At 43.7% G+C, this 25,309-nt stretch overlaps 1 protein-coding gene across 12 annotated transcripts in view; it reads right to left on the bottom strand.

Annotated features, from left to right (window-relative positions):
- The window catches only part of PKP4 (plakophilin 4), a 195,082-nt gene that overhangs the window by 48,766 nt on the left and 121,007 nt on the right, over positions 1-25,309 (bottom strand). For 11 of the 12 annotated variants that reach the window (XM_053259922.1, XM_053259940.1, XM_053259989.1 and 8 more), the window contains 4 exons: positions 15,139-15,330; positions 13,776-13,992; positions 13,417-13,549; positions 5,194-5,407 (listed from right to left, as the gene is read on the bottom strand). In XM_053259922.1, the coding sequence (XP_053115897.1) occupies positions 5,194-5,407; positions 13,417-13,549; positions 13,776-13,992; positions 15,139-15,330 (756 nt within the window). The remainder of the gene's footprint in view (positions 1-5,193; positions 5,408-13,416; positions 13,550-13,775; positions 13,993-15,138; positions 15,331-25,309) is intronic. The other variant, XM_053259998.1, reaches the window with a different exon arrangement.

Below are 25,309 nucleotides of genomic sequence, written 5' to 3'. Positions count from 1 at the left end.
ACCATGGAGCTGTCCCAACATGTTGTTGGCACAACTTGTGAACTGGGGAACATGCTGGGTTTGTTTTTTTTTTGCAGCTGGGCAGGAGGATGGTGATTTGATAGTGGGAGATGTGCCATCTGTGCCCTTGTCATGGTCAGATCACTTCCTTCTGAGGTTTAGAGTTTCAATAGCTATACTACTCTGCAAGGGTGGGGGAATCTATTAAAATGATCTGCCCTGGAGACTGACGGACTCCCAATGGATTCCTGAGGGCTTGGGGGGGATTTTCCAGCAGGTATGGCAGGTGCTCCTGTTGAAGCTATAGTTGCTCTATGGAATGGAGAGATAGCTCAGGAAGTTGATACAATTTCTCCCAGGTGCCCTCTCCCACAAAACAGAGCTCAAAGCACCCTGGTATACACCTGAGTTGAGGGCATTGAAGCAAGCTGGGAGACAGTTGGAATGCAAATGGAGAAAAATTCAGAGAGAGTCAGAGCTAACACAGGTTAGAACTCATTATCGAGCCTATTCTGTGGCAGTGTTGGGAAAGAAAAATAATTTTTTTAAATCCACCATTGCATCGTCTCAGTGTTATCTAGTGGGGCTTTTTCCAGGTGGTGTGAAGTGTCTTGAAATCTGGCCCCAAGCAAGATGTGTTACAACTCTCGGTAGCATGCTGTGACACATTTGCACAGCACTTTGAGGATAAAGTCACTCACATTCACCACGAGTTGGACTCTACAGCTGATGCAGCGTCATTGGGAGAGATGTCCAGAGCAGCGTTTCTCAAGGTTTTTGCAGCCATGGACTGGTACATTCTTCGTGCGCAGTTTCCTGGACTAGCAGTTAGTAAAGGGGTCGCCCCCTCATCCCCACCCCCAGGCACCCCCTAAAAAACCATTTTGGGCTGGCGGGGGCTGCGGAGCTCATTTCCAGGCAGCCTTTGCTGCTGTATAATGTTCATTTAATGGAAGCGAAATGATCATTATCCAGCAGCGAGCGCTGCCTACCTAAAAATGAGCTCTGGAGAGTTCACCAGGGCCCCACCCCCTTTGAGCATGATGTCATGCGCAAAGGGGGCAGGGCCCAGGATCCACTGAGCCTGGGCAAGCACTCGGGAGCTCATTTCTAGGCAGCCAGCCCTCGCTGCTGGATAATGTTCATTTCGCTTCCTTGAAATGAATGTTATCCAGTGAGGGCTGCCTACCTAGAAATGAGCCCCGGAGAGCTCCCGTTGACACCTCCCACTGGCCCAAAATTGGTGGGCTGGGGGATTTGGGGGGTGGTGGATTTGGGGGGATTTTTATTCCTCATGGACCAGTACCCAATGGACCCTGCAGAACCCCAAAAAACAACTACCAAGGGGTTGAGCAGTATTTCCCCAGCACCATCTTTTGGAAAAAGACCTTGAGTTAGGAGTGGAACCACCTCCAAACAGTGTCTCCCACACCCAACTTGGCCTGCCTATCCAAAAGGATACTATGGTCAATGGTACTGAAAGCCATGAGAGGTCCAAGAGAATTCACAGGGTTACACATCTCTCTCTCTCTCTCTGCACTGGTCATCGCACAGGGTGACCAAAGTGGTTTCTGTTCCAAAGTCAGGCCCAAAGCCCAACTGAAATGGATCTGGATAGTCCATTTCCTCCAAGATTTTCTGGAGCTGGTCAGCTACTACATGCTCAAGCACCTTGCCCAGGAAGGGAATATTAGCTACAGGCCTATAGTTGTTTACATCCTCTGGGTCCAGAGTAGGTTTCTATAGCAGTGGTCAAATAATCGCTTCCTTCAACAGTGCTAGGACTACTCCCTCTTTGAATGAGTCACTTAGAACCTGCTGGACCCAGCTAACATTTCCTTCTCTATTAGATATAATAAGTTATGAAGGGCAATGGTTAAGCATGTACGTGTTTGGCCGAACTCAACACATGTTCCACATCTTCGGGCACCAATAACTGAAACTCTTCTGGACTAGGTGGTCCAGCGTAACTGGACCAGGTGGTACTAAGTGTTTCTCAACTGCCGGTCTTTCCCCTATGCTGTTTAACATCTACATGAAACCACTGGGAGAGGTCATTCGGAGATTTAGCCTGAGGTATCATCAGTATGCAGATGACACTCAGTTGTATCTCTCTTTTACATCAGATGCAAGTGAGGCAGTGACGATCCTGGATCAGTGCCTGGATGCAGTAATGGACTGGATGAGAGTGAAGAAGTTGAGACTCAATCCAGACAAGACAGAAGTACTGTTGGCCGGTGGTTCCTCGGCCCAGGTGAATGATGTTCAGCCTGTTCTAGATGGAGTTGCACTTCCTCTGAAGGACGAGGTTCACAGTCTGGGGATGCTCATCGATCCAGCACTGTCACCAGAGGCTCAAGTGGCCTCTGTGAAATGGAGTGCCTTTTATCAGCTCGGTTGATACACCAACTGCAACCTTACCTGGACAGAGATAGTTTAGCCACAGTTATTCACGCTCTTGGTAACCTCTTGCTTAGATTACTGCAATGCATTGTGCATGGGGCTGCCTTTGAAAAAGGCCCAGAAACTGCAGTTGGTACAAAATAGGGCTGCAAGCTTATTAACTGGGACTGGGCACCAGGGGTTGCTCTAATTTTTTTCATCTCTGTGCGGAATGAGTTTTGTTCTGGGTGGCAGTACCAAGGCACTGTGTGCACAGATGCATTCAGAGTGGGGCCTTCCTGATTCAATCTGAGCGGGATCTAAAATTAACTGAGCGGACATCAGAAAACCTGTGAGATCACAAATGTGTGCATGCCTTAGAGAGAACCATGCTGGGCACTTTGATCATATAATGTGAGCGCTTCATCAGCTGCACTGGCTCCCAGTCCATTTTTGGGCCCAATTCAAAGTGCCGGTTTTAACCTTTAAAGCCCTAAATGGCTTGGGACCAGGTTATCTGAGAGACAGTCTTGCCCCATATGTCCCAGCTTGGACCTTAAGATCCTTGGAGGCCCTGATCCAAGTGCCCCTGCCAAACGAGGTGAGGCGGGTGGCTATTAGGGAGAGGGTATTTTCAGTGGTCACACCCTGTGGAGTGCAGACATGTTACTCAAAGTATGTGTACTCTTGTGCAAAATTGCAAGACAAAGGTGCAAGACTCTTCACAGAGAGCCCGCAGCACCGAACACATTAGGCTGCACTGAATGTGGGGCACACACATTATTTAAGGTATAGCTCCCATATTGGACAACTATGACATAGGTAGAGGGTCTAGGTCACTTTCCAAGGTTTTTGGAAAGAACCCGATATTTTCTGTCATAAGTAACGTGGGTGCTGTTTTTTAAAATAATGTGAATATTGAAGATAAAATACCTGCAGTAGACAGAGGGATGAAAGAAAAGGCAACACCTGGAGTCATTTTTCACAACTCTCAAGGATGTGACTGAGGTTAGAGTTAGCAGCACCAACCACTTGTTTGGTAGTCTGCATGAACTGTGCAGCAGCATAGCATGCCCCATCAGTTGGCCAAAGCAGACTTTTGCCTGTGAGATTTACCTGTAATGCATAAGTGGCTAGCAGCTGTGGCCCAAGGGCCCTGTGCTATCCTTATAATGTTTGAACTGGCCTTTTAAGCAAATAACCAAGCTGTCACCCATTTAGTCAGTACAGGCAGCGGCTTGATTAGTTGTTGAACATTCTGGGGCTAACTGAAGAAAATTCTTGTGTACTTTCAGTTTTATCTAGCTCTGTCAAAAATAGGGGACACTGGCATACGGCTGGATGCATGATAGCATGTACAAGCTAAATAGGTTAGGACTGTGAAGAAAGGTGCAGACAGTCTCCAACAAAGCCCAACATAAGCACCAAAGAAATCAGCACTGCCTGGCAAGTATTGATGACTTAGGGAAGGTTCCCAACCGCAAACAAGGCCTATTTTTTTGTATCTGATTTCTATAAAGGATGGGCAGACACAGGGAATATCTGCTTAAGCAGCTACCAGCCCATTTAGCCAGGGATCTTGCAGAATGAAGGAAACAGTTGTGCCAGAACTTGCTGGGTCCAACTTTATCCCAAGAAGATAGTCTATATCTGCTTTCCTTTAAAGTTCGCAGCTTCCAAATCAATAGGGCTTGAGGCAGTAGCATCCATTGGGCTAGGAGGTGGTTCCACACAGGCAGCAAGCAGAGGCAGTTTGTGGAGATGTGTGAGGATGGAGAAGCAAAGGAAAGGAAGGAAAGTTTCATTTCTTCCTCTGCTCTGTTCACCACATGGGTTTGTAGATCCCCACGTCTACAATTTACTGTAACTGACACATTTCAGCAGTTAATTTGGCTAAATGCTTAATGTGTGTTTCACACTTTCTTAAAGTGTCACATGTGCTCAAAACTTCCTAACACTTTGAACGGTTTGTCTTCTGCAGCTAAAGCTGATCACAACATAATCCAGTAATATGCTTCTGTGCTTTTATTCAATGTCAGGGATTCTTGAATGCAAAGGGATTATTTTTCAAGTTATTGTTAAGATGACCTTTGAACATAAATTGCATGCAAGATAGAACCAGAGTGTCTCATCTCCTTCTCCCTGCCAAAAGCATTTCCAGTGAAGCAAAAATGTAGTGACACTCTAGTGCGGGATACTACCAGGCTAACACACAAGCTTCTTGGCTTTAGCTGAGTCTGTTTACGGTCTCCTGATTGTCTGTCAGCAGTAATATACTTTGGAGGGAGGCACCCTTCCCCTCTTTGGCATTGTGCAAGCACTACAGGTATCAGCTGCTGCATTTCAGTCCAGTTCACTAAATTCTTCAGGCAATTACCGTTCAACAATCCAAGGAAGCTGATTACAAAAATGCTACATACCTACAATACAACTTATAAGATCACTGGCAACAGAAGCCCAATTCTGAACTACTATTGTGAGACTCAATAACAGAATTCTTATAAATAAAAGTTCAAAATATAATAGCACTGCTTTCCCAAGAGGCCAAAATAATGATTAAAGTTAACTCAAGTTAGGAGTTTTAGGAATTAATTTCTTCACTGTCCAGAAGATACTTGGGAACTTTCTCATTATGATCATACATAGTCAAATCAACTATATATACATACCAAGCAAGCTATACAGTCATAATTTAAAAACAATATGTAACCTGGGCTTTTATATTTTTTCAACTAATTAATTATTTGAAAGTAAGCCTCTTCTTTACTTTGCCTGACTACATGCCATTTACTTCCTATATTAAAACTTTACCTGTGACAAGTTCTCTTACTTCTGCATCAATTGATTTTCTTAGCAATCGTAAAAGTGCAGGTATCCCACCAACGTTTTTCATTGCTATTTTATTTTCATCTGTAGATTTGCCGTAAACCAGGTTTCGCAAAGCACCACAAGCATTCTTCTGAACTTCAAGAACTCTGTGATCCAAGAGGTCAACCAGATGTTTGATACCTCCTAACCTACACACCTAGGAAAAAATGTTGAACACCAGATTCAATTAACACATAAAGAGAACCTCCAGTATAGAAATTACATTTCAGAGATGGCTGTCTCCTAAGTAACATCTCATAACATCTGGGATTTCTGAGGTTGAAATTCAAGTATTTTGGAAAGTAGAGTGTACTTTATTTTTAAACTTCCACATTTCAGTGAAAATGATTGCACATTGATAGAAAGTAAAATAAATAATGTGAATTCTGGTGAGTATCCATTAAAAACACATTTCCCCAAAAAAGGATGATATTATCCTTATTTTCTTGAAGTAAAGAATATAATGTGAAATAGGATGAGAATGTGTATGAAACGATGATCCATTGTTACTGAAGAGAAAATTGTTTCTCTGTAAATTTAAATAAAATTGTGGCCAGTAATGTAGAGAAGTACTCACATACATTCAAGTCATAAAGCATTTTCCCCATTCACTTTTTTCTACTTCTTATGTATGCATATGTTTTTTAAAAGCTTCATAAATATTCATCAGGGGATTTAATTGCTTCCTTGATGCAAAATCACTTTTAAAAATGTGCAAAGAATGGAAAAAATTGATAGGTTTCTTTTTAAACTCCTGTAACCATCAGGCAGTAACAGCCTTGCCTTTCCTGTAAAGAGTGAACTGGAAGTGACTGACAGGCAGTGACCTCTGCGGATCATCCACTCAGCACACAGTGGCTGGGACTTAAGAGGGCTTGGCGGCAGGAAATGAAGTTTTTCTTTGTGCTCAAAAGGAGCTAGGAGGCAGGTGAGAGAGGATGGGGAGCAGGCTTAGTGAGCACCAGCCATGAAGTCTGGCTGCCTCATGGCCAACAGCCAGCCTGGAGACTTCTCTCATGGAAGGACATCTGCCGATCCTTGAGAGACAGGATTGCAGGAAACTTGAATTATCTCCTGGAGTTTGGGGTGAGTTCAAGAGGAAAGGATGCCAAGGACTTTTGGGGCTTTGGAAAGACTTAGACAGAGAATAGTGTGATAGCTAGCCTGCGTTAGACTATTTTCTTTCCTTTTGTGCTATGGAAATCCTTACAACTGGTTTACTGTGTTTATTGTAACGTAACAAGTCAAGGCAAACTGCGCCAATGCCCTTTTCCAACTAGGGCACTGTAAAAGTCTCCGTAAACTTTCAAGGGGGCCTTTTGTATTTTCTTGCATTTAAGTTTTATAAAACTGGGTAACCACGATTTTTAAAGTGTGCCATCCCAGGATCATCTGAGGGTGCTTTTTAAAGTATTCTTGTAGTTTCTGAGTGTTCCTTTTACCTGTAACTTAAAGCTGAGAGAGCCTCAGACTGAAGCAGTCTGTAGTATTTCGAATACAATTTTCCTCTTTTTGTTCTTTGAAGTTTACCTGCCTCTGAGTGGAGTTTTAACTCAGGAAAAAGGGGTTTTACTCTGGTGCAAACATGCCTCAATGTTAATTGTTCAGCAACCTACCAAGTTTTCTTACTACGTGGGAGTTGCACGTGGAAGGGTTTTTTGGACTTTTTCCTAGAAAAGGGAAGGAAGGTCTCCCTGGACATTCACCCAATTTTTTTTGGGGGGGGGGGAAACCCTGTAATAATTAGGGTGTGGTGGCAGCAAATCAGCTACTGAGGATGTAGTTTAAGTTTTAAAAAGAAACAGCCTTTGTTGAGCAAATATGGAGGAAATAATTCAGTATTTTTCTTTCCCCCATGTGGGCTTGCTTTGAGACTAAGGCTGGGCTTAAATCCGCTAATCGCTACAACTCCTAACTGCCATTAGGCTGGTATTCTATGCAGATTTTACAGCCCAATCCTATGCAAATTTTACTCAAAAGTAAGTACGACTGACTGATTGACTAATGAAGAACCACAGGTTGCTTACCTGTAACTTAAGTTCTTCTAGTGGCCATCACTAGAAGAACCAGGGTTTTAAACCAGGGGTGGGGAACCTTGGCCCTCCAGCTGTTTTTGAACTACAACTTCCACCATCCCCAGCCACAATTGTGGCTGGGGATGATGGGAGTTGTAGTTCAACAACAGCTGGAGGGCCAAGGTTCCCCATCCCTGTTTTACACTAATGGGCTATTGGCCTGTGCAGAGACCTCGTCGGAACCTAACAAGCTCAATTCTCCTGATTAGGTGGGAACCCTGCCCCCAGCCACTATATGCGGCTGTGACACTCCACACCTCCTCAGTCATGGAGCCCGCCTTCAGTAGACCCAGCGGGGAGGATGGGAGGGTGTGTAATCCAAACGATGCAACCTATGTTCTGCATCAGATGAAGGGTTTTGAGAAAATACAGGAAAAGCAGAAACTACCTTTGGCAGGAACTGAACCTGGTGGAGGTGATCACCACCAAGAAGGCCACCTTCCACATCAGGAGACAAGGATCAACTGAAGCCAAAGGCTCAAAGGGCGGTTGTAGCAAACCAGCCAGAACCACAGACAAATCCCAAGCCAGTGACATGACAGGGTCATCCGGTAAAACATGTGATAAAACTTTCAGAAAACTTTTTATCAGTGGGTGCCTGAACCAGGAAACCCAAGAGGCAGGCAAACACGCCACAATGGCTGCCAAATGTACTCTGATAGAGGAGAGTTTCAAACCCGATTCCTTCAAAAACAATAGATAGGTACAAAAGTTTTGAACAGATGGGTTAAGAACATCAAACCCATTTTGGGTAGCAAATGTACAGAAATGAGTCATGTCCATATGACTTCCTCATTGAGGGCTTTCTATCCATGAGCAAAGCATCCTTGAGTCTCACTGGGAAGTTGGGAGGATCTTCCAGGCAGTCAGGTGTAGGGACCTGATGATGATGATGATCAGGTGTAGGGACCTGATGATGGAGCACCCGACCCTTCTCCTGCGACAGCAGGCACGATACAGTGGAAAGACACACCCAAGTTACTGCCAGCCACCTCAGAGCTGCAAACCAAGGCCTCTTGGGCCACCAAGGGACTATCGGGATGGCCCTGGAGCGGTCCTCCCTCAGCTTGCAAAGAACCTTTGGTATGAGGAGAAACGGTGGAAACAGGTAAAGGAAAAAGGCCATTCCAGGACAGGATGAAAGCATCGCCCAGCGAGCTCTCCCCTGGTACAATAGAGGGCACACTGCACATTATCCCGAGATGCAAAGACATCCAGATCCGGAGCACCCCACGTTGTGATCAGGTCCTGGAGGACTCTCTGGTCCAAGGTTCACTTGTGGGAAACCGTTTTTAGTCTGCTCAGTGTGTCTGCTTGAACATTCAGGTTACCCTGAAGGGAGACCGCATGAAATGTCACCACATGCGCTACACACCAATGCCACAGGTCGACTGAAAGTAACAGGAGGCTCCTTGTGGTCGTGCCTGCCTGTCAATTTATGTAGGCTTTTGCTGTCGTATTGTTGGTTTGAATGGTTACTGAACAACCTGCAATTACGGGCAAAAAGTAGTTGATGTGCTGACCTCTCTCTGTCGACATCCAGTGGCCACTCAAACAATAATTGCCCAGATGAGCGCCCCAGCCTAGCTCTGACGCGTCGGTCATAATCACCCAGCGTAGAGGAGAGACCTGGAAAGGAGATTCAAGGTCCAAATGATGAGGCTCAACACACCAAGCTGCAGCTTCGCACACCAATTGGGGAGGCATGTGCTCCAAGTGAGCGGGATCCCGAAGGGGGTCGAACACATCCAGGAACCACTTCTGAATGATGCGTATCTGAAGGTGTGCATGCGGAAGCACATAGGTAGTGGCAGCCATATTCCCCAAGAAACGCTGCACCGAATGCATGGTCTATGGCCCTCCGGCCAGGAAAGCGGAGGCCAGCCATATAAGTGTCTCTATGCAGGCCTCCGGGAGGAAGACTTTTTCTGCTTTGGTATCTAAGATCAGTCCTATAAATTGTATCCTGTTGACAGGGACTTCAGCTGGGAATTCTTGAAGTTGATCTGGAAGCCTAGGTTCTACAGAGTATCTATGACTGCATTGAGAGAGCTCAAAGCAGCATGCTTCGAACTGGCCAGGATGAGCCAATCATCCAGAAATGGCAGAATTTGTACCCCTCGTTCTTGAAGAAACGCCACCACAGGGGCCAGATATCTCAGGGCCGTTGTCAGGCCAAACGGCAAGGCCTTGAACTGACAGGCAATGCCCCCTATCTGGAAATTCAGGAATGGCGATGTTGAGGGAGTATTGAGATATGGTAGTAAGTGTCTCTCAAGTCCAAGGAGACCATCCACATATCCTTTTCCAACAGGGCCAAAATAGCTGGTACAGATAACATCTGGAAACAATTGTAAACAAAGTGTTGGTTTAGGCCCCTGAAGTCCAATATAGGGCGCTGACCGCCACCCAGTTTTGGAATAACAGGAATAAAAATTGGAGCTTGTCACATTGCCGACCCTCTTGATCGCATCTTTCAAGAGGAAAGCAGAGACTTCCTGATCCAAAGCTGGGGTAGATGGAGTAGTCATGACCCCGGACAACTGTGGTTTCTGGTGAAACCCGAGGGCATAACCCATGCGTATGACTGTGAGAACCCACTGATCCACAGTCACCTTGTCCCAATTCACTGCAAAGGGAGCTAGGCGGGTCCAAAATGTCAAATAGTCATTGCTTTTTCTGAAAGGTATTCAGACGCTGCTTCTGAAAGGCAGGCTTAGCGGGCTGGAACCAGGACTTGTATTGGAGTTGGAACTTGTTAATCTGAAAGGAACGCTTCGACAATGAGTGTTGCTGCAAAGGGGCTTTAGGCTGTTGGTAGGGGGACCACCTGGGTTGCCTCTGTGGCTTAGGAGCAGAGGAAGAGTAGGACATAGATTTCCCCGTACTCCTCAACCTTTGCACCTTCTGTAAGGTGTCATCAGCAAAGAGGCTAGAACCTTCAAAGGGAAGATCCTCAATCCTAGCCCAGAGGAATACAGCCAGGTATGCCGCCTGAGAGCCATGGACGTGGCCATCACCTTCACTGCACACTCCACAGAGTGCCTGGCAGAGTAAAACTCCTGCTTTTCTACCTGTACAGCCTCGCACAGGAAGGCCTTCACTGGATCAAGTTTATCCTGGGGCAAGAGGTCCAAAAGGGGCGCCACCTTTTCCCACAAAAAATGGTTATACCTGGCGTTATAGTCCTGGTAGTTTGTAACCTGCAAACGCAAAGCAGACGGAGAGTAGAGTCTGTTCCCAAAGCCCAGTTTCTTGCCCTCCTTATCACCCAGCACAGAGTGACTGTGACCATTAGACTTCTGCAGGGATGCCTCCACCACAATGGAATTAGGGGTAGGGTGATTCTTCAAGAAGGTCGTATCCTCCTGCATCTACACCCTATAGAAGTTCTCCAAATGCCTGCTGGGTTGTGAAAGGGTTGCTGGCTTTTTCCAGTGCCCACACATGATTCCCAATAGGGCAGTGTTAAGTGGCAGAGAGGTTGGTACCTTAGCCTCCACATCAGTGAGGCCGAACAAAGGGTCCAGTTCTTCTTTCTATTGCATATCAAGGCTCACACTGAGGGCCAAGGCCATGCGGGCCACATAGGCCAAGTATTGCTTGAGATTCTTCGATGGAGACATGGGCTTAGAGTCCGATTGATAGTCCAAAGGGGACAACCCCAGGAAGACTATGTCCGAGTCTGGAGAGCAAGGTTCACTTTCACTTTCTGTCTCAGGAGGCGTCACCGAGTTCTGAGCCAAGGCCAGGAGAACAGCTGGGGGCTCTGTCTAGCTTTCTAATGGCTTCAGTACCGACTCATCTGCCATTGGAGACGGTACTGAGGTAGATTTTGGTACAGAAGAATGAACTGGAACTTCCGAAAGTGATCCGAGTGCCTTAGTACGGTCCCGAAGGTCTCTTCGAGGAAAGCGAGAGCAAGGCCTCCCTTCCGAATGTGAAGGGACCTCAGGATAATCACGAATAGTCCCAGCTTCTCCGTAAGTGAAGTCCTCTTGGTACCGAGATCTGTACCGGGGCTTCCCATAGTCTGAACAGTCCGAATGATAATCAGAAGGATACTGTTTTTAAATGACAGTGTCCAGGCGCTAATCTCCATAGGAGGAGGTTTCGTCGTCTACATATGAGGAACCTCATGCAGAGACACGGTATCGATCTGTGTATGAAGGCCCAAGTCGATCCCAGTCTCTTCTGTATTCAGAGGAGCGCTCCTCTGAGTCCCAATGTGCTCTCTGATCCCTATGTGGGGGCTGCTCCATATGGCACATGGGAGACGAATGACGGTGAGGCAGCCACAACACATACACAGTGGGCTTGTCTGGCGAATAGGGTTCATAGTCCAACATAGCATAGTCCTGTTCATCGGCCGCTACCGATAGTTCCTGCCTCACGAAGGTACAGTCAGGCATCTGACTGGGAGACATTGAGGCAACCGGAGAACTTGGAGGAAGGTGAGGGTCAGTAGAGCTCGGTATCGGAGCAGACGGTACCATGGCCAGGCGATCTTCTGATGCTTGGTCCACGATTGTCAAGCCATGCCCCGAAGGTACCAATTTAGGCTTTTTAACCAGAGGGGCCTCCAAAGAAGAAAGTGGCAGGGGTTTCTTCTTAGGTGGAAGGTGTTGCCCTGCCAGCAGATGCGGAACCAGCTTCGGCTTCTTCTTTTTCTTCGGTAGCAGTATCGAAGGGACAAAGGGGAAGTCCGGTACGTTGGGTACAGTTCGCTTAGACAAGTCCTCCAGCATCACCGAAGGGGCTGAAACCACCGATAAGTCAGAAACAGGCATTGATGACACCGGTACTGAGGCCGGGAGTTCTGGCACTGGAGGAGCTGAGTCTGAGCGCTCTGATTGCATCAAAGAAGCCATTTTAAAGGATTGCTTCAACAACAAGGCCTCAGAAGAACGGAGGGCTAAGTCCCACAGGGCAGCGTGCAAGCGAGAAGCCCTATTCTTTCAAGCCTGCTTCATAAACCTCTGGAAATGAATACAGGTCTCGACAATGTGGGATTCCCCCGGGCAGAGAAGACACTCGGTATGAGTATCAGGGGAAGGGATCTTAGATCCACAGCGCACACATTTCTTAAAGTTCTTCATGCCCAGCATAGAAAAATTTCAGCCAGCCAGCTACAAAGCCCCATCCCAGCCAGGATCGGAGCCACAGAGATGGGGTGTCTGTGTATGCATAAAAATAAAAATGCCAAGAAAAAAAGGCTACTGTGTGAAATAAATAAAGCAATAATAGGCATGAAACAGGGAAACAGGAGAAAAAACAATTTTCAAAAACAAAAAAAACAAAAACAAAAAAGAATTAATCCTACTCGTTGCCGAGTGGAAGATTCCACAACGTCTACTGAAGTGCAGACGACGAAGATTGAGGGGATGTGAAGTGGCGCAGCCGCAAATAGCGGCTGGGGGCAGGGTTCCTGCCTAAATCAGGAGAATTGAGCTTGTTAGGGTCTGATGAGGTCTCTGCGCAGGTGCATAGCCCATTGGTGTAAAAGAAAGAAACCATGTTGAAGAACTGGTAGTTCTGAAAAGTTCAACTCACTCAGCTCCACTGCTGGCTCATTGGTGGGGGCATTTTTTGATGACCTCCCCTTCCACAGGAAGTGCCCCATGCCACCCAAAAATATCTGTGAGTTACACAGCCCTTAGGAACATATTTTTGGGTGACACAGGGGACTTCTGAAAGAAGGGGAGATTGTTGAAACAAGACACACAACACACACTTGCACTGATGCAGCATTTTGGAACTCTTCAGAAGTGCTTCATAGTCAGGATGTCAGCAACTGAGTTCAATGGGACTCAATCCTGTGCTTACTTACATGTAAGTGTGTACAGGATTGCAATCTTAAATACATAACCCTGTATTTAAGGATAAAAGGAAATATCAGAAAGATATTGCCATAACAGTTTTACTGTTACTATAGTAAAACCTATACGAGTATGTTTGCACTACAGGTTTACAGCAACGGTTTACGGTTACCAGTTTGATGAAAGCCTTAAAGCAAATGGCAAATTTTAATAGTTCTGAAATATAGTTTCCTTACTAAAAAAATTTCAATAATTAAGTCTCTGTACCATACCTCAGTTTTGACTTTGTTATCTCCAAAGCACAGGTGTTGTAGGTAGGCTGCCGCATTGGCTTGAACTGATGGGAACTGATGCTGAAGCATGTGAATGACTTCAGGCAATTCTGGATCCCGCCATGCAAATTCTCTTCATTGGATAAGCAGAATTCAAAAGGAAAATGTGAATTTTTATGTGTTATGTAATATTTTAATAGCACAATAGCCTAAACAATGTAATGTTTTACAAATATTTGTAATAAAAATGTAATTATCACAACATTACCACAAGAATAAATAATTATTTAGAATGCAAGTACCAGAAACCATTATTATAGCAAATTGAGTCCAACTCATTAAAATATCAATAATCTTGCCTGGGATCTTTCTGGATGCTGTCTATGGACGGCGATCGTGTTGTACCATCATCAGCAGGGGTTGCATGTTGCATTCTGTTGTAACTGGACTCAGAGAGTCGATAATGAAGTGACCTGTAGGGTTCTGCGTAGGTAGCTGTTGTATTCAGAGCATAATTATTTCTTTGGTATGTAAGTGTGCTACGCTGACTGGATGATCTTTGCAGATTTCCAACACCTGGTGTATAAATCAATATTAAGGAAAATTGTGTGTGTGTGTGTGTGTGTACACACACCCCCCCTGACATATCTTAATTATTTCCTTTCTGTTGAAACTCGATTGAGAGCCTTTTGTAAGTTTGTATGAACACATATATACAATATATGCCTTATTGTAGATAAGCTGCCTTTTCTTAGATAAATATATGAAGCTCTCAGACCATTGGTCTATCTAGCCCAATACTGCCTACCCTGGCTGGCTGCAACTCTTCAGGATTTCAGGCAAAGGTCTTCTAGCACCTGATCCTTTTAATTGTACCAGGGGATTGAAACTGGGGCCTTCTGCATGTAAGCATGTTCGTACGACTGAGCTATGGCTATCTTCAATCAATCATGGGGCAAGAAATAATATTAATTAATTTATTTATTTAGATTTATTTGATTTATATACCACTTGACTCCAAAGATTCTAGCTGGTTTGCAAAAATTAAAAAAATAGAAACAGAATAAAATCAACTATTAAACAACAATTACAATTTAAAAGATTCAGAGATTACATCAATTAAAAAATTTAAACAGAAATGAAAAAATTTAAAACATTCAGAGATTACAAAAACCTTGACTAAAAAAAGTGTTTCTTACGGGCTCTTGTAAAGGCTGGTAAAGATGTTAAGCCATGAATATCTATAGGAAGTGCATCCCACAACCCAGGAGCAGCTATAGAGAAGGCCCGCTCCCAAGTCACTGCCCAATGAGCTGGTGGTATACAGAGACGGACCTCTCTTGATTATCTTAATGTGCAGTGGGGATCATGCAGAAGAAGGTGCTCTCATTATTATCCCTCATCCAGTCCATTACCGCCTGTAGGCAAGCATTTAGTGGGGCTATGCCATTTCCTGATGAGGATCTCATGGGGAAATAGATTTGGGTGTCATTAGCATATTTATTTATTTTACATTACATTTGATAGCACCCTGCTCCAAATCCCTTGAGATCTCACCCAGCAGTTTCATGTAGATGTTGAAAAACATTAGAGATAGGATGGAGCCCTGAGGGACACTATACAATAATTCTTGTTTCAGAGAGAACCTATCTCTAAGCGACACCATCTGGCATCTACTGGAGACATTTAGATTTTGGATCAGAGTCTCAATTTCACACATACCTGATCCAGTTTGATATAATGCTGTCTGGGAGCCTTGGTGTACATCGGTTGTTCCATGATTTGGACTGTGGTATACTGGACTATAATAAGTTCTGCCTTCATATATGGGGGTGATGTGTAGATCAGGAGATACAGCTGAACGCAACTCTTGGCCAAGCTGACTATGTTGACTAGCATATGAACTCCTCAAGCCTAGAAGGAAAAAGAATGGAAATGTATTATGTGGCAAAATCAAGATACAGATAAATGAATCCTTATGTTTACAGCCAACTGTGCAGGTGGCTTTCCCACACGTACACATATTACCTATTTGGATAATAGTTTTAAATTATATCAAGTAAAAATCTAATGTGTATGCTAATCTTTTTAAAATAAAGATTTCTTAAGAGAGAGAGGTGGCATCATTTCCCCCCCTATTTTCTCACCTCCTCCATGTACCCAATATGAGCAAGAGCATATCAAATGAGTAATGAAGTGTCAATAGCACATTGTGCTGTAGAAGATACAAACTGCATTTTCATTCTGATAAAGGAAAATCTTCCTGCAGTAGTGCATGTGTATGCATTCTTCCAGTTAGTTTCATGATTTCAATTCCATGAGGGAGAATAAAGAACACTCCTTAAATTGCTTGAACACCTGCCTACCAAGACCATGAGTTTTCACAGAGTTCTTCTGACAGAACACCTAATTTTACTTTGTGAGCTCACTTACACATTCAACCAAATTCTAAGACACAATATAAACTAAAGTAAAGTTCTGCTGTCAAGTCAGTATCTACTCCTGGTGACCACAGAGCTATGTGGTTTTCTTTGGTAGAATACAGGAGGGGTTTACCATTGCCATCTCCCATGCAGCCTGAGATGATGCCTTTCAGCATCTTCCTATATCGCTGCTGCCCAATATAGATGTTTCCCATAGTCTGGGAAACATATTCGCGGGGATTCGAACCACCAACCTCTTGCTCCCTAGGCAAATTACTTCCCCTGCTCAAAAGGGGCTCAGTCTTTTCTTTTCATATGTAAACCACTTTGAAAAATAGTTTTGTTGGACATATTGAGGTGATTTTAAATCAATGACTTAAATCATAATGTAAATTATCAAGAAAAACCAGTTTGAATAAAGTTGTCCATTGATACTACTTCACATATTTCTTAAACAATGATACAAATCCGATCAGTAAAACATATTAATTACAACTCAGAGCATTTGCAACATTTAGGAATACCTAAATACAACAGAATTTCTGCATGAAGCCAAACTAAAAACCCATGTTACCCAATATTTAGTCTGTTACAACTTTTGAGTTGGTGGAGTTCAGAATACAAATTCCCCTGGTTGAACAAAGGTTCACTGTGAGTAAGGCCCAGACTCCTTCAAATTCTCTTTAAAGAAGTCTGGCTCGCAATAGGATTTACTTCCAGTCAGCCTAATCTGCCAGTCCTTCATTCCCCTAAAAGGAAAAACCCTTACCTTTGAGGAAAGATAAGAGGGTTACCAGGGTGGAGAGGGAGTACTAGGGATAGGAGAGGACTTGCCAGGATTCTTCTTAACTAGAAATAACACCCCTAAGTCTGGCCAGAAGAGACATTTCCTGTTGGGGAACATCAACTGATAGTATCCTCTGAGTCAGAGGAAACTACAAGGTACTATAAACTCATGTTCTATGCAGGGAGAAAGGGATTTGTGGTTTTCCAATTTAGTTCAGGAAAGATAAGAAACAACAAATCCAATACTTGTGTAACTGAACCCCTACCCCGTTTTTGGCAAGAAATTATGTTCCTAAAGTTGCTCAGCAGTGTCATTTCCTGTTAAGGAAAAGCCTGGCAAGACCTTTCCTGTCATTAATGAGTGAGCTGCCTTAATGAGTGGCCTCCCCTCCCCATTCTCAAAGATAAAGTTTTTGCATGTGCGCCTGAAATGAAGGTGAGGAGACTGACAGGCAAGGGTGCAGCATCAAATTTTTTCAAGCACTTCTTGCATCCACGAAGACACTTAGGTTTTTTGAGTACCTTCAAGAGAAGCTCATAAAAATCAAAAGTGAGCCAAGGGCAGTCTGTTCACCATTAATTTATACCCATTTGGCATATCGGCTGATAGTCAGGATTTTAAGGAAACCTTGAATGCAAATCACATTCATTTATTTTCTTGTCCAGCATTATCCCTTTGCACTGATTTTCACAGGATCATTATGTGAAAATATGTTTCAGAATGGTTTTTACAATTATAGATTTCACTAGCTGCCCACTTGCTTATGTATTGTTGAACAAAACAACTAAGTCTTCCATCTAGTTTCTCCATGTGATTTAGGATCTTATTTTCTTCTTTCAATTATCCTATCTTTCATTTAGGGATGGGCCCGGACCGGTCCGGAGGCCATTGAAAAAGCCTCCGGACCGGTCCGGACCTGGGCGGTTCGGTTCGGGTGTGGGGGGGTAGCTTTAAGAGCGGCGGGAGGGTTTACTTACCCCTCCCGCCGCTTTCCCGCTCTGGCGCCGTAATTCTAGGAGTAATTGGGGCGGCAGGATACCTCCCTGCCGCCCCTTCCCCACTGTTGCTGGGAAAAACTTCCAGGAGTCCTTTGTGCACGCACACGTCACAGAGACGTGAAGCGTGCGCATGATGTCTCTGTGATGTGCGCACGCGCAAAGGACTCCTGGGAGTTTTTTCCAGCAACAGCGGGGAAGGGGCGGGAGGGAGGTATCCTGCTGCCCCAATTACTCCTAGAATTACGGCGCCAGAGCGGGAAAGCGGCGGGAGGGGTAAGTAAACCCACCGCTCTTAAAGCTACCCCCCACCCCAGTGCCGGACCGTAGTTGGCGGTTCCGTGCACACCCCTACTTTCATTTTCCATCTAAACTGAAACATTCCAATTGGAGAACTCAAATTCTTCTTGTAGAGTAGCTTATCTAACTCTAATGATGTTTATGTTCTCCCCACCCCGTCTTCAACAGTTCCACAGTTTCTTTGTTAAAAAGTGGCAGCCGAACTGCATCCATTGTATAAAGGGACAGAGCATTAAGGTATTTTTAAATCTCTGAGATAAGGTTCCTAAAATTATTTTTGCTCTGTGGAGAATTGTTTCATGATCTCTTCCTCATGTGTAGTCACCTAATTTAAAACAAGACTAGTCCTCAGAAAAAATGTAAAAATTTGTGTAGGGATACACAGTGCAGTGTAGATGACACAGGAACATAAGAAGCTACCTTATACAAGATCAGACCATTGGTCCATTTAGCTCACTATTGTCTACACTGACTGGCAGTAGCTCTCCAAGGTTACAGGCAGGAGATTTTCCCAGCCTATCTGGTGATGTCAGAGATTGAACCTGGGGCCTTTTGCATGCAAAGCAAATGCTCAACTACTGAGCTATGGTCCCACTCCTTGAAATAATATAATGTCTGAATACACAGGAAGGTATATAAGAAGCTGCCTTGTACTGAGTCAGACCTGATCCTTGGGAGAGGCTTTTGGGGATTCACAAGAGGCTGTAGTGGGGATGTCCTTTTGCATGAGCTTTCTTCTGCTCAGGCATGTAAGGATCCAACTGATTCTCTTTAATTGTCAGATGGAAATAATATCTATGTACTTCAGCTATTTGACATGCCCTACTATGTTTGAAAAAATGCAGTAAAATGCACTTAATGGACCAGTATTGCATTGTGATTGCTTGTGCTCTAAACCCTTGAACTCTTGGTTTCCCCCAAGATCTTATCAATTGTTTCCATGTTTGTTTTATAGACTTAGATATCACCCTTCAATATCAATATTTCCAGGGCATTTGGAAACAAGCAATGAGAACAATAAAGTCACTATATTGAAATGACTGATGAAATCCAGATGTACATATAATTATGTGGATATCAGAGTGCATGCAGATTTTGGAGGGGGAATTAGGATGCTTTCAGTGCACAGTTGAATATGCTGTGACTTAAATATGCTCTGCTGTGTGATAGATTGTGACAGAACAGTTTTTGAAAATCTAATACAAGTGTGAACATTACATCACTCTTTATTTTAAAATTGATTGCCAAGAAAATATTAGCAAATCTAAGCTAAAATATTAGCAAATCTAAGCTAAGCAAATCTGAGCTTTGAGAAGAACAGTGCCATGAATATTCCTGTCAAAATTGCTCTTGCTTCTTAAAAAAACTCAGGCAATTATCTTAAAATATATTAAATGACCTATGTTGTTTATATACAACATAATTACTGTAATTTATGTTTCTGATTCCTTTTGTGCAATTATGCACAATTATGAGAAAGGCTCTGTGTTAGGGGTGTGCACAGATCGATTTTTTCATTTAAATTTGTACCTGAATTGAAACACCCCCGATTTGTTTTGGGTCTGAATCTGACACCCCGGGGGGGGGCATCACCCCAGATTTGATTTGTACCCAAATTTTTGGAATCGATTCAGCTTAATAAAAAAGGGGTCCCAGGGCCAAAAGAGTGGAGTGGGTGTTAGTGCCAATGGGTGGAAGCTACCACCTAAATTTCAAAGAAATTGGGCAAAGGGGTGATTTTTAAAGAATTTTTGAAGTTGGCACGTCTTTAAGCTTTTTCCCATAGGAATTTCAGCAACCTTATAGCTCCATGTGGGGGGCACCAGGTTTGCCCAGAGAGTGTTGTGGTGGGTGGTAGTGCCCAATGGGTGCAAGGAAGCTACCTGTCATGGCCCAGACCTCTGAGTCAGAGGAGGAGTGGGAGGACTTGGTTGAGAGAGCAGGCTCAGAAGCACAGCAGGAGTACTTAGCTGTGAGAACAGACTCTGAAGCTGGGCTGGAACGGCAGCAAACAGAATAGCTGGCAGATATTAGGGCTGAGGAGACTGATCAGGAGGAAGCTGGAATTTCACCTGTGTTAAGAAGATGTCTCAAGAGAAAGGCTCAGTGGGAGACACGCAGGCACAAGATGTCGCGGAAGAGGAAATAGAAATGCTGAGTCAGGAAAGCCTGATTGCCTGCCGGTTATCTTGAGCTCTATATTAAGCAGATGCTGTTCCTGGGACAGTACTGTCAGCAACGTTGCCTTCCGCAGAAAGTGTTCCTCATACTTAGAATCATTCAACCTTTCTTGTTTCAGCCTGTCCTTGTTCTGTTCATTCCTTGCTTCTTCATTTCAGTTATTACACAGTTATCGTAGAGGGGGGTACCTAGTTTAGTTTCAAGGGACTTTATTTTGTTTATACTACTTTATCTTTGCGAGTCATTCTTCGCTTTCATTCGTGCAGCTAAGCTGCTACTCTTATCTCCAGAATTTCTATTTGACTCACAGAAGTAGAGCTGAAGGGATCGTAAATCCTGTCAGGTCAGCCATGCCAACAGATTTACGGCACTACCACCCAGATTTCAAAGAAATTGGGCAAAGGGGTGACTTTTAAAATTTATGCATCTTTAAGCTTTTCCCCATAGGGAATAATGGGGATTTCAGCAGCCTTAGTTATAACTCCCCCGGGGGGGCACCAGGGTGGCCCAGAGTGGGTTGTGGTGGTGCTAGTGCCCAATGGGTGCAAGGAAGCTACCACCTAGATTTCAAAGGAATTGGGCAAAGGGGCGATTTTAAATGAATTTTTGAAGTTGGCATGTCTTTGTGGCAGATTCGGGGCAGAAAGGGGGTTTCAGGGGCAGAAGAGTGGGTCAGGTGGTAATGCCCCAATGGGTGCCTGCTACCATCCAGATTTCAAATAAATTGGTGAAAAGGGTGAAAGCTTAAGGACATGCCAACTTCAAAAATTCTTTTAAAAACACCCCTTTGCCCAATTTCTTTGAAATTTGGGTGGTAGCTTCCACCTATTGGGCACTACCACCCAACCCACTTTGGCCACAAAATGGAGGTCAAAATCTTGGAATTTTTCAGATCTGAATCGGGAGTGATTTATTTTGTACCAGAATATGGGCAATTGAGGACAAGGGTGATTTGTTTTGTCTACAAATCACTCGAATTGGCCAGATTCGGGTACAAATAATTTTGTACATGAATCATTTCACACATCCCTACTCTGTGTATCTATAAGGTGTTCATACACTAGGTAGGTTGTTTGTATACCCCAGACCAACCAGAAATAATATGAAAACGTGAGGAGGAAGCTAGAGGACATTAGGACGTAGCATCCATTCCTTTTGATGAAGTAACCACCACGTTATTGGAATTCCGTTTTCAATTTTGTCAAATGTAGTTAGTACACATCCAAATATGGGATGGTTGGGGGAAATAACAGCATGTACTGTACCAGGGATTGTTGAAGTGTAAAAGTACAGTGTATATTGCTTACACAACTCAGGGAGGTGCTTGGTCATAACTTAGAGGTGCCTAAACTTAGAGAAGGGTTAGGAAATTGATACAGCAGCTTGTAGCAAATCCAGTCCACCCATAAGAGCCCAGGGAAAACCAAGTACAAATCCGCATTTAGCAATAAAACTCACTGGGTTATGGTGGGCCAATCATTTATCTCTCAGCCTAACCCCCCTCACAAGTTGGTTGTGAGGATAAACATAACCATGTATGCCTCTCTGGGCTCCTTGGAAGAAGAGTGGGATATAAATGTCATTTTTTTAAAAAAAGTTGGAAACATGGTGAAAGCTATTGCTTACTATTTAAGAAAGCTATGTTGAACATCTCTCAGGATGGCTTGTTAAACAACACTCTTTTCTAATATTGATGGATTGATTAAGTTGCCGTCAAGTCGGTGTCGACTCTTAGCGACCACATAGATAATCTCCAGGATGATCTGTCTTCAACTTGGCCTTTAAGGTATCTCAGAGGAGCATTCATTGCTGTCATAATCAAATACATTCACCTTGCTGCTGGTCATCCTCTTCTTCTGATTCCTTCAACTTTCCCAACATGATGAACTTTTCAAGGGAACTGGGTCTTTGCATAATGTGTCCAATGCATGAGCCTGGTCATTTGTGCCTTGAGTGAAAATTCTGAATTGATATAGCAAGCTCCAAAGCTGCCAATTTATTTGTATTGTATAAAAATACTAATATTTGTAGTTTCATTTTACAAGCCTTCTAAAATGCAGATTATTTAAATAAAACCTACAGAGATTTTTCTTGGTTTGGTTTCATTTTTTAAAAATAATCTTTACAGAATCTCAGAAGCCTCAATGATTGCCTAAACACTCGTGTCAAGCCTCTTTCTTCGCATGTGTGAGTAGTCTTTTAAGCAACTAAGGGATAGCCCAGAGTGGCATATGTTCTGTAAGTCTCTTTTGTTTGGTTGTGGGGGTGGAGGAGAGTTTTCTTAAGTTAGTTACATGTTCTGGAGCTTCTGCACCCTTGGCAACCTGAGTTGTCTTGTCACCCAAGGGAGATGTTGTAATACCTGAGTGAGTTGTGAAACTTGGCATCAAGCTAATTTATTATGAACTTTGGATTTTGGAAAAAAAAAAATCCTTGTGCAAGTGGAAAGGATAACCTTACGGAGTTTAGCCCTCTGTGGGCTGGAGAGTGAATTGTACTTTTTTGCCCTGATGAGTAGCAGGGAGAGAGAGAGAGACTAAAGAAAAGAAAAATGAGATCTTGAAGGGAAATTCCATTCAGGTCCTCAAGGTGGGAAAAAGAGGTGGAGGAAAGGCTATATCATTATGGCTTTTCTCCCACTGCATTGCTAATCTTGGGTTATGAAAGTGCCAGTCAAAATAAGGCAAAGCGTTTATGATATGGAGTGGCAAATTGATCAGGGCTCCATTCTGGTTGGTGTCTTTTTGGGCAATCAAATTTTGAGCTTTACCCCTGCCAACTATTTAAACCAGTTAACAGTCCCAAAGTACCACAAAGCTCCGACACTGGCCCGAAGCAATGCCCTCCGGACAGTTTTGATGGAAGGAAAATATCAAAAAATTCCATACAGAGAGAGTATTTGCCCTTGTGGATCCAGTGAGATTGTAACAATGGCTTATATACTCTTGTACTGTAAGTACTATTGTGACATTCGGCATACGCTTATTTCCCCATCTATTAGTGCATATCCAGGCTGTACTGATTCTTTTTATCTTAATTTCTCTTGACAGATAAGAATGACTTTAGATCCTATAATGTGGCCAAGTTCTGCCTTATAGCTAGCAAAATTCGTTTAGAGTTTAATAAGAACTAAACATTTTAGTGCCTGTATATATGTTGCGTCCACTTGTTGGATATGCTGTTGCTATACATAGTAAAGAATACAATATGGAATGAGATTTAACACCGTTCTGAATTAGGCACATAATTTTGCTGTCTTGCCTCTTTTATGCTCAGTATCATTCTGATACGGGTGTTGGTTAATTTTTACATTTAGTTTTATGTTCATAGTCTTAGCTTTTAGCTTCTTTACTCATTATATTTTGTTTTTAGGTAATTTTATAGAGATCCCTTGTAGGAGTAGATTGTCTTAATTTTTTTGGTTTATTTTGCTGTTATGCTGGTCAAAGACCTAAATAAAGACTATGCCTGTGCCATTCAGGTGAAGAGTTTGTGAAATGACATGAGGGAGCATGAAGACTGAGTGACTCAAAGAAGGAGAAAGTGGCAACCCTCTAGAAGAGCACTAATCCAGAGATTACTGCTTTGGAGGATTTATTTGGATTTTAAATCCCCAGGAGCAGCTCACACAGAACCTAACCCCATTCTGGGTTAGGATTTGTATTAAAATACTATGGCTTTAACATTTGCAGAAGTTTCCTAGAACATTTCTCCTAAGATATTCTAGGGTCTCCTCTATGTATATTACGTGCAAATATGTATTAATTTATTTATTAATGTTTAATACAGTTTATCATTCCTATTAATTGGCACCTGAATTAATTTCTGTGCTGGTCTCTGAAGCTTAGGCTCTGGGAGAAAGAGGAAAATATTGCATTCACACTAGCATATTTGCTGTGATGCTGGCACAACATCAGGCTTTGTGACATTACATTGGAGTAGAAATTGATATGTACAATCCTAAGGACATACATATTGACAAACCAAGCCTTAGGATGGGACCATCTGAAACACAAAAATGCCGAAGACCAATTCTATTACTAATATTTATTTATTTATTCTTCTTTAGGTGGCTCAGGGTAGTTTGCATAGAAGCAACAGATAGAAATTTGAAGATTTCCAAACAGTTCTGAACATCGATGTTACTAATCATGGCCACTTTGCTGAATCACAAAGAATGGGATTCAGCCATGAGATTTGCAATTGCCTTGTGTCTTCTCTTGCTTTGGCTCAATTTAAAGGACCTTTATCTATGCCTACATAGAAAATGTAACCAGAGTTCCTTAGTTATAACAATCACTGTGATTTTGTTTTTTAAAAAGCATGCAAAGCTGTGGTATTTAAGCTGCTGTCAAAATCTGGAACACAGAAAATCAATGTTTTTAATTAACAAAAGGTTATTGCAGTACCATTTGGTACATAAGGATTGACTTGTAGAGTCCTGCCTTTGAATAGGAGGTTCACATAAATTATCTGCAGACAGGCAAGAGCTAGCAGTTAAAAGGAAAGCAAGTGCTCTGCTTCATGGGCTCTCTTGCCGACCAGCTCCACAGAGTCACCAGTAGGGCTGCCAATGGTCCTGCACTGTGTGGGATATCCCGACTTTCAGCAGGGAAATGCGTGTCCCGTTCAGGACACAATTTCTCCCGCTTTTTGACCTTAATTTAAAAACAAAAACAAAAAACCAACAACTTTGAAAGCCGCCGCTGAGTGGCAGCAGAGCAGGATGGCGGTGAGAGCTCTCCTGCCTCCCAAACCATGGGAAATGAATGGCTGCTCCTCTGGGTTAGGGCTGGCTGGGGTGGGCATGCTGGCGATAGGTGCTGCTGCTGCTGCTAAAGGGCACTCAAGCACTCACCGCCACGGCTGCCACTGACTGACTGCAGGAGGAGGGACAGACGGACGGAGTTGGAGAGATGGTGGGCAAAAGACTCCCTTCCTTGGCCCCGCCTTCCTCCAAATGTGGCAGATTGGGTGGAGTGAGTCTTTTGCCTGCCTTCTCTCTGACTCTGTCCATTCCTCCCTCCTCCTGCAGTCAGTCAGTGGTAGCCACAGCGGTGAGTGCTTGAGTGCCTTTCTTTTAGCAGCAGCACACCTATTGCCAGCATGCCCGCCCCAGCCATCCCTGCCCCTGAAAGCAGCCATTCCTTTTCCATAGTTTGGAAGGCGGGAGAGCTCTTGCCATTGTCCTGCTCCACCACCACTCA

This window comes from Hemicordylus capensis, chromosome 1 (genome assembly GCF_027244095.1).
Source record: "Hemicordylus capensis ecotype Gifberg chromosome 1, rHemCap1.1.pri, whole genome shotgun sequence".
Taxonomy (NCBI): domain Eukaryota; kingdom Metazoa; phylum Chordata; class Lepidosauria; order Squamata; family Cordylidae; genus Hemicordylus; species Hemicordylus capensis.
The sequence above is the reverse complement of the archived record's forward strand: the minus strand, read 5'-3'. Positions and strand labels throughout refer to the sequence as shown.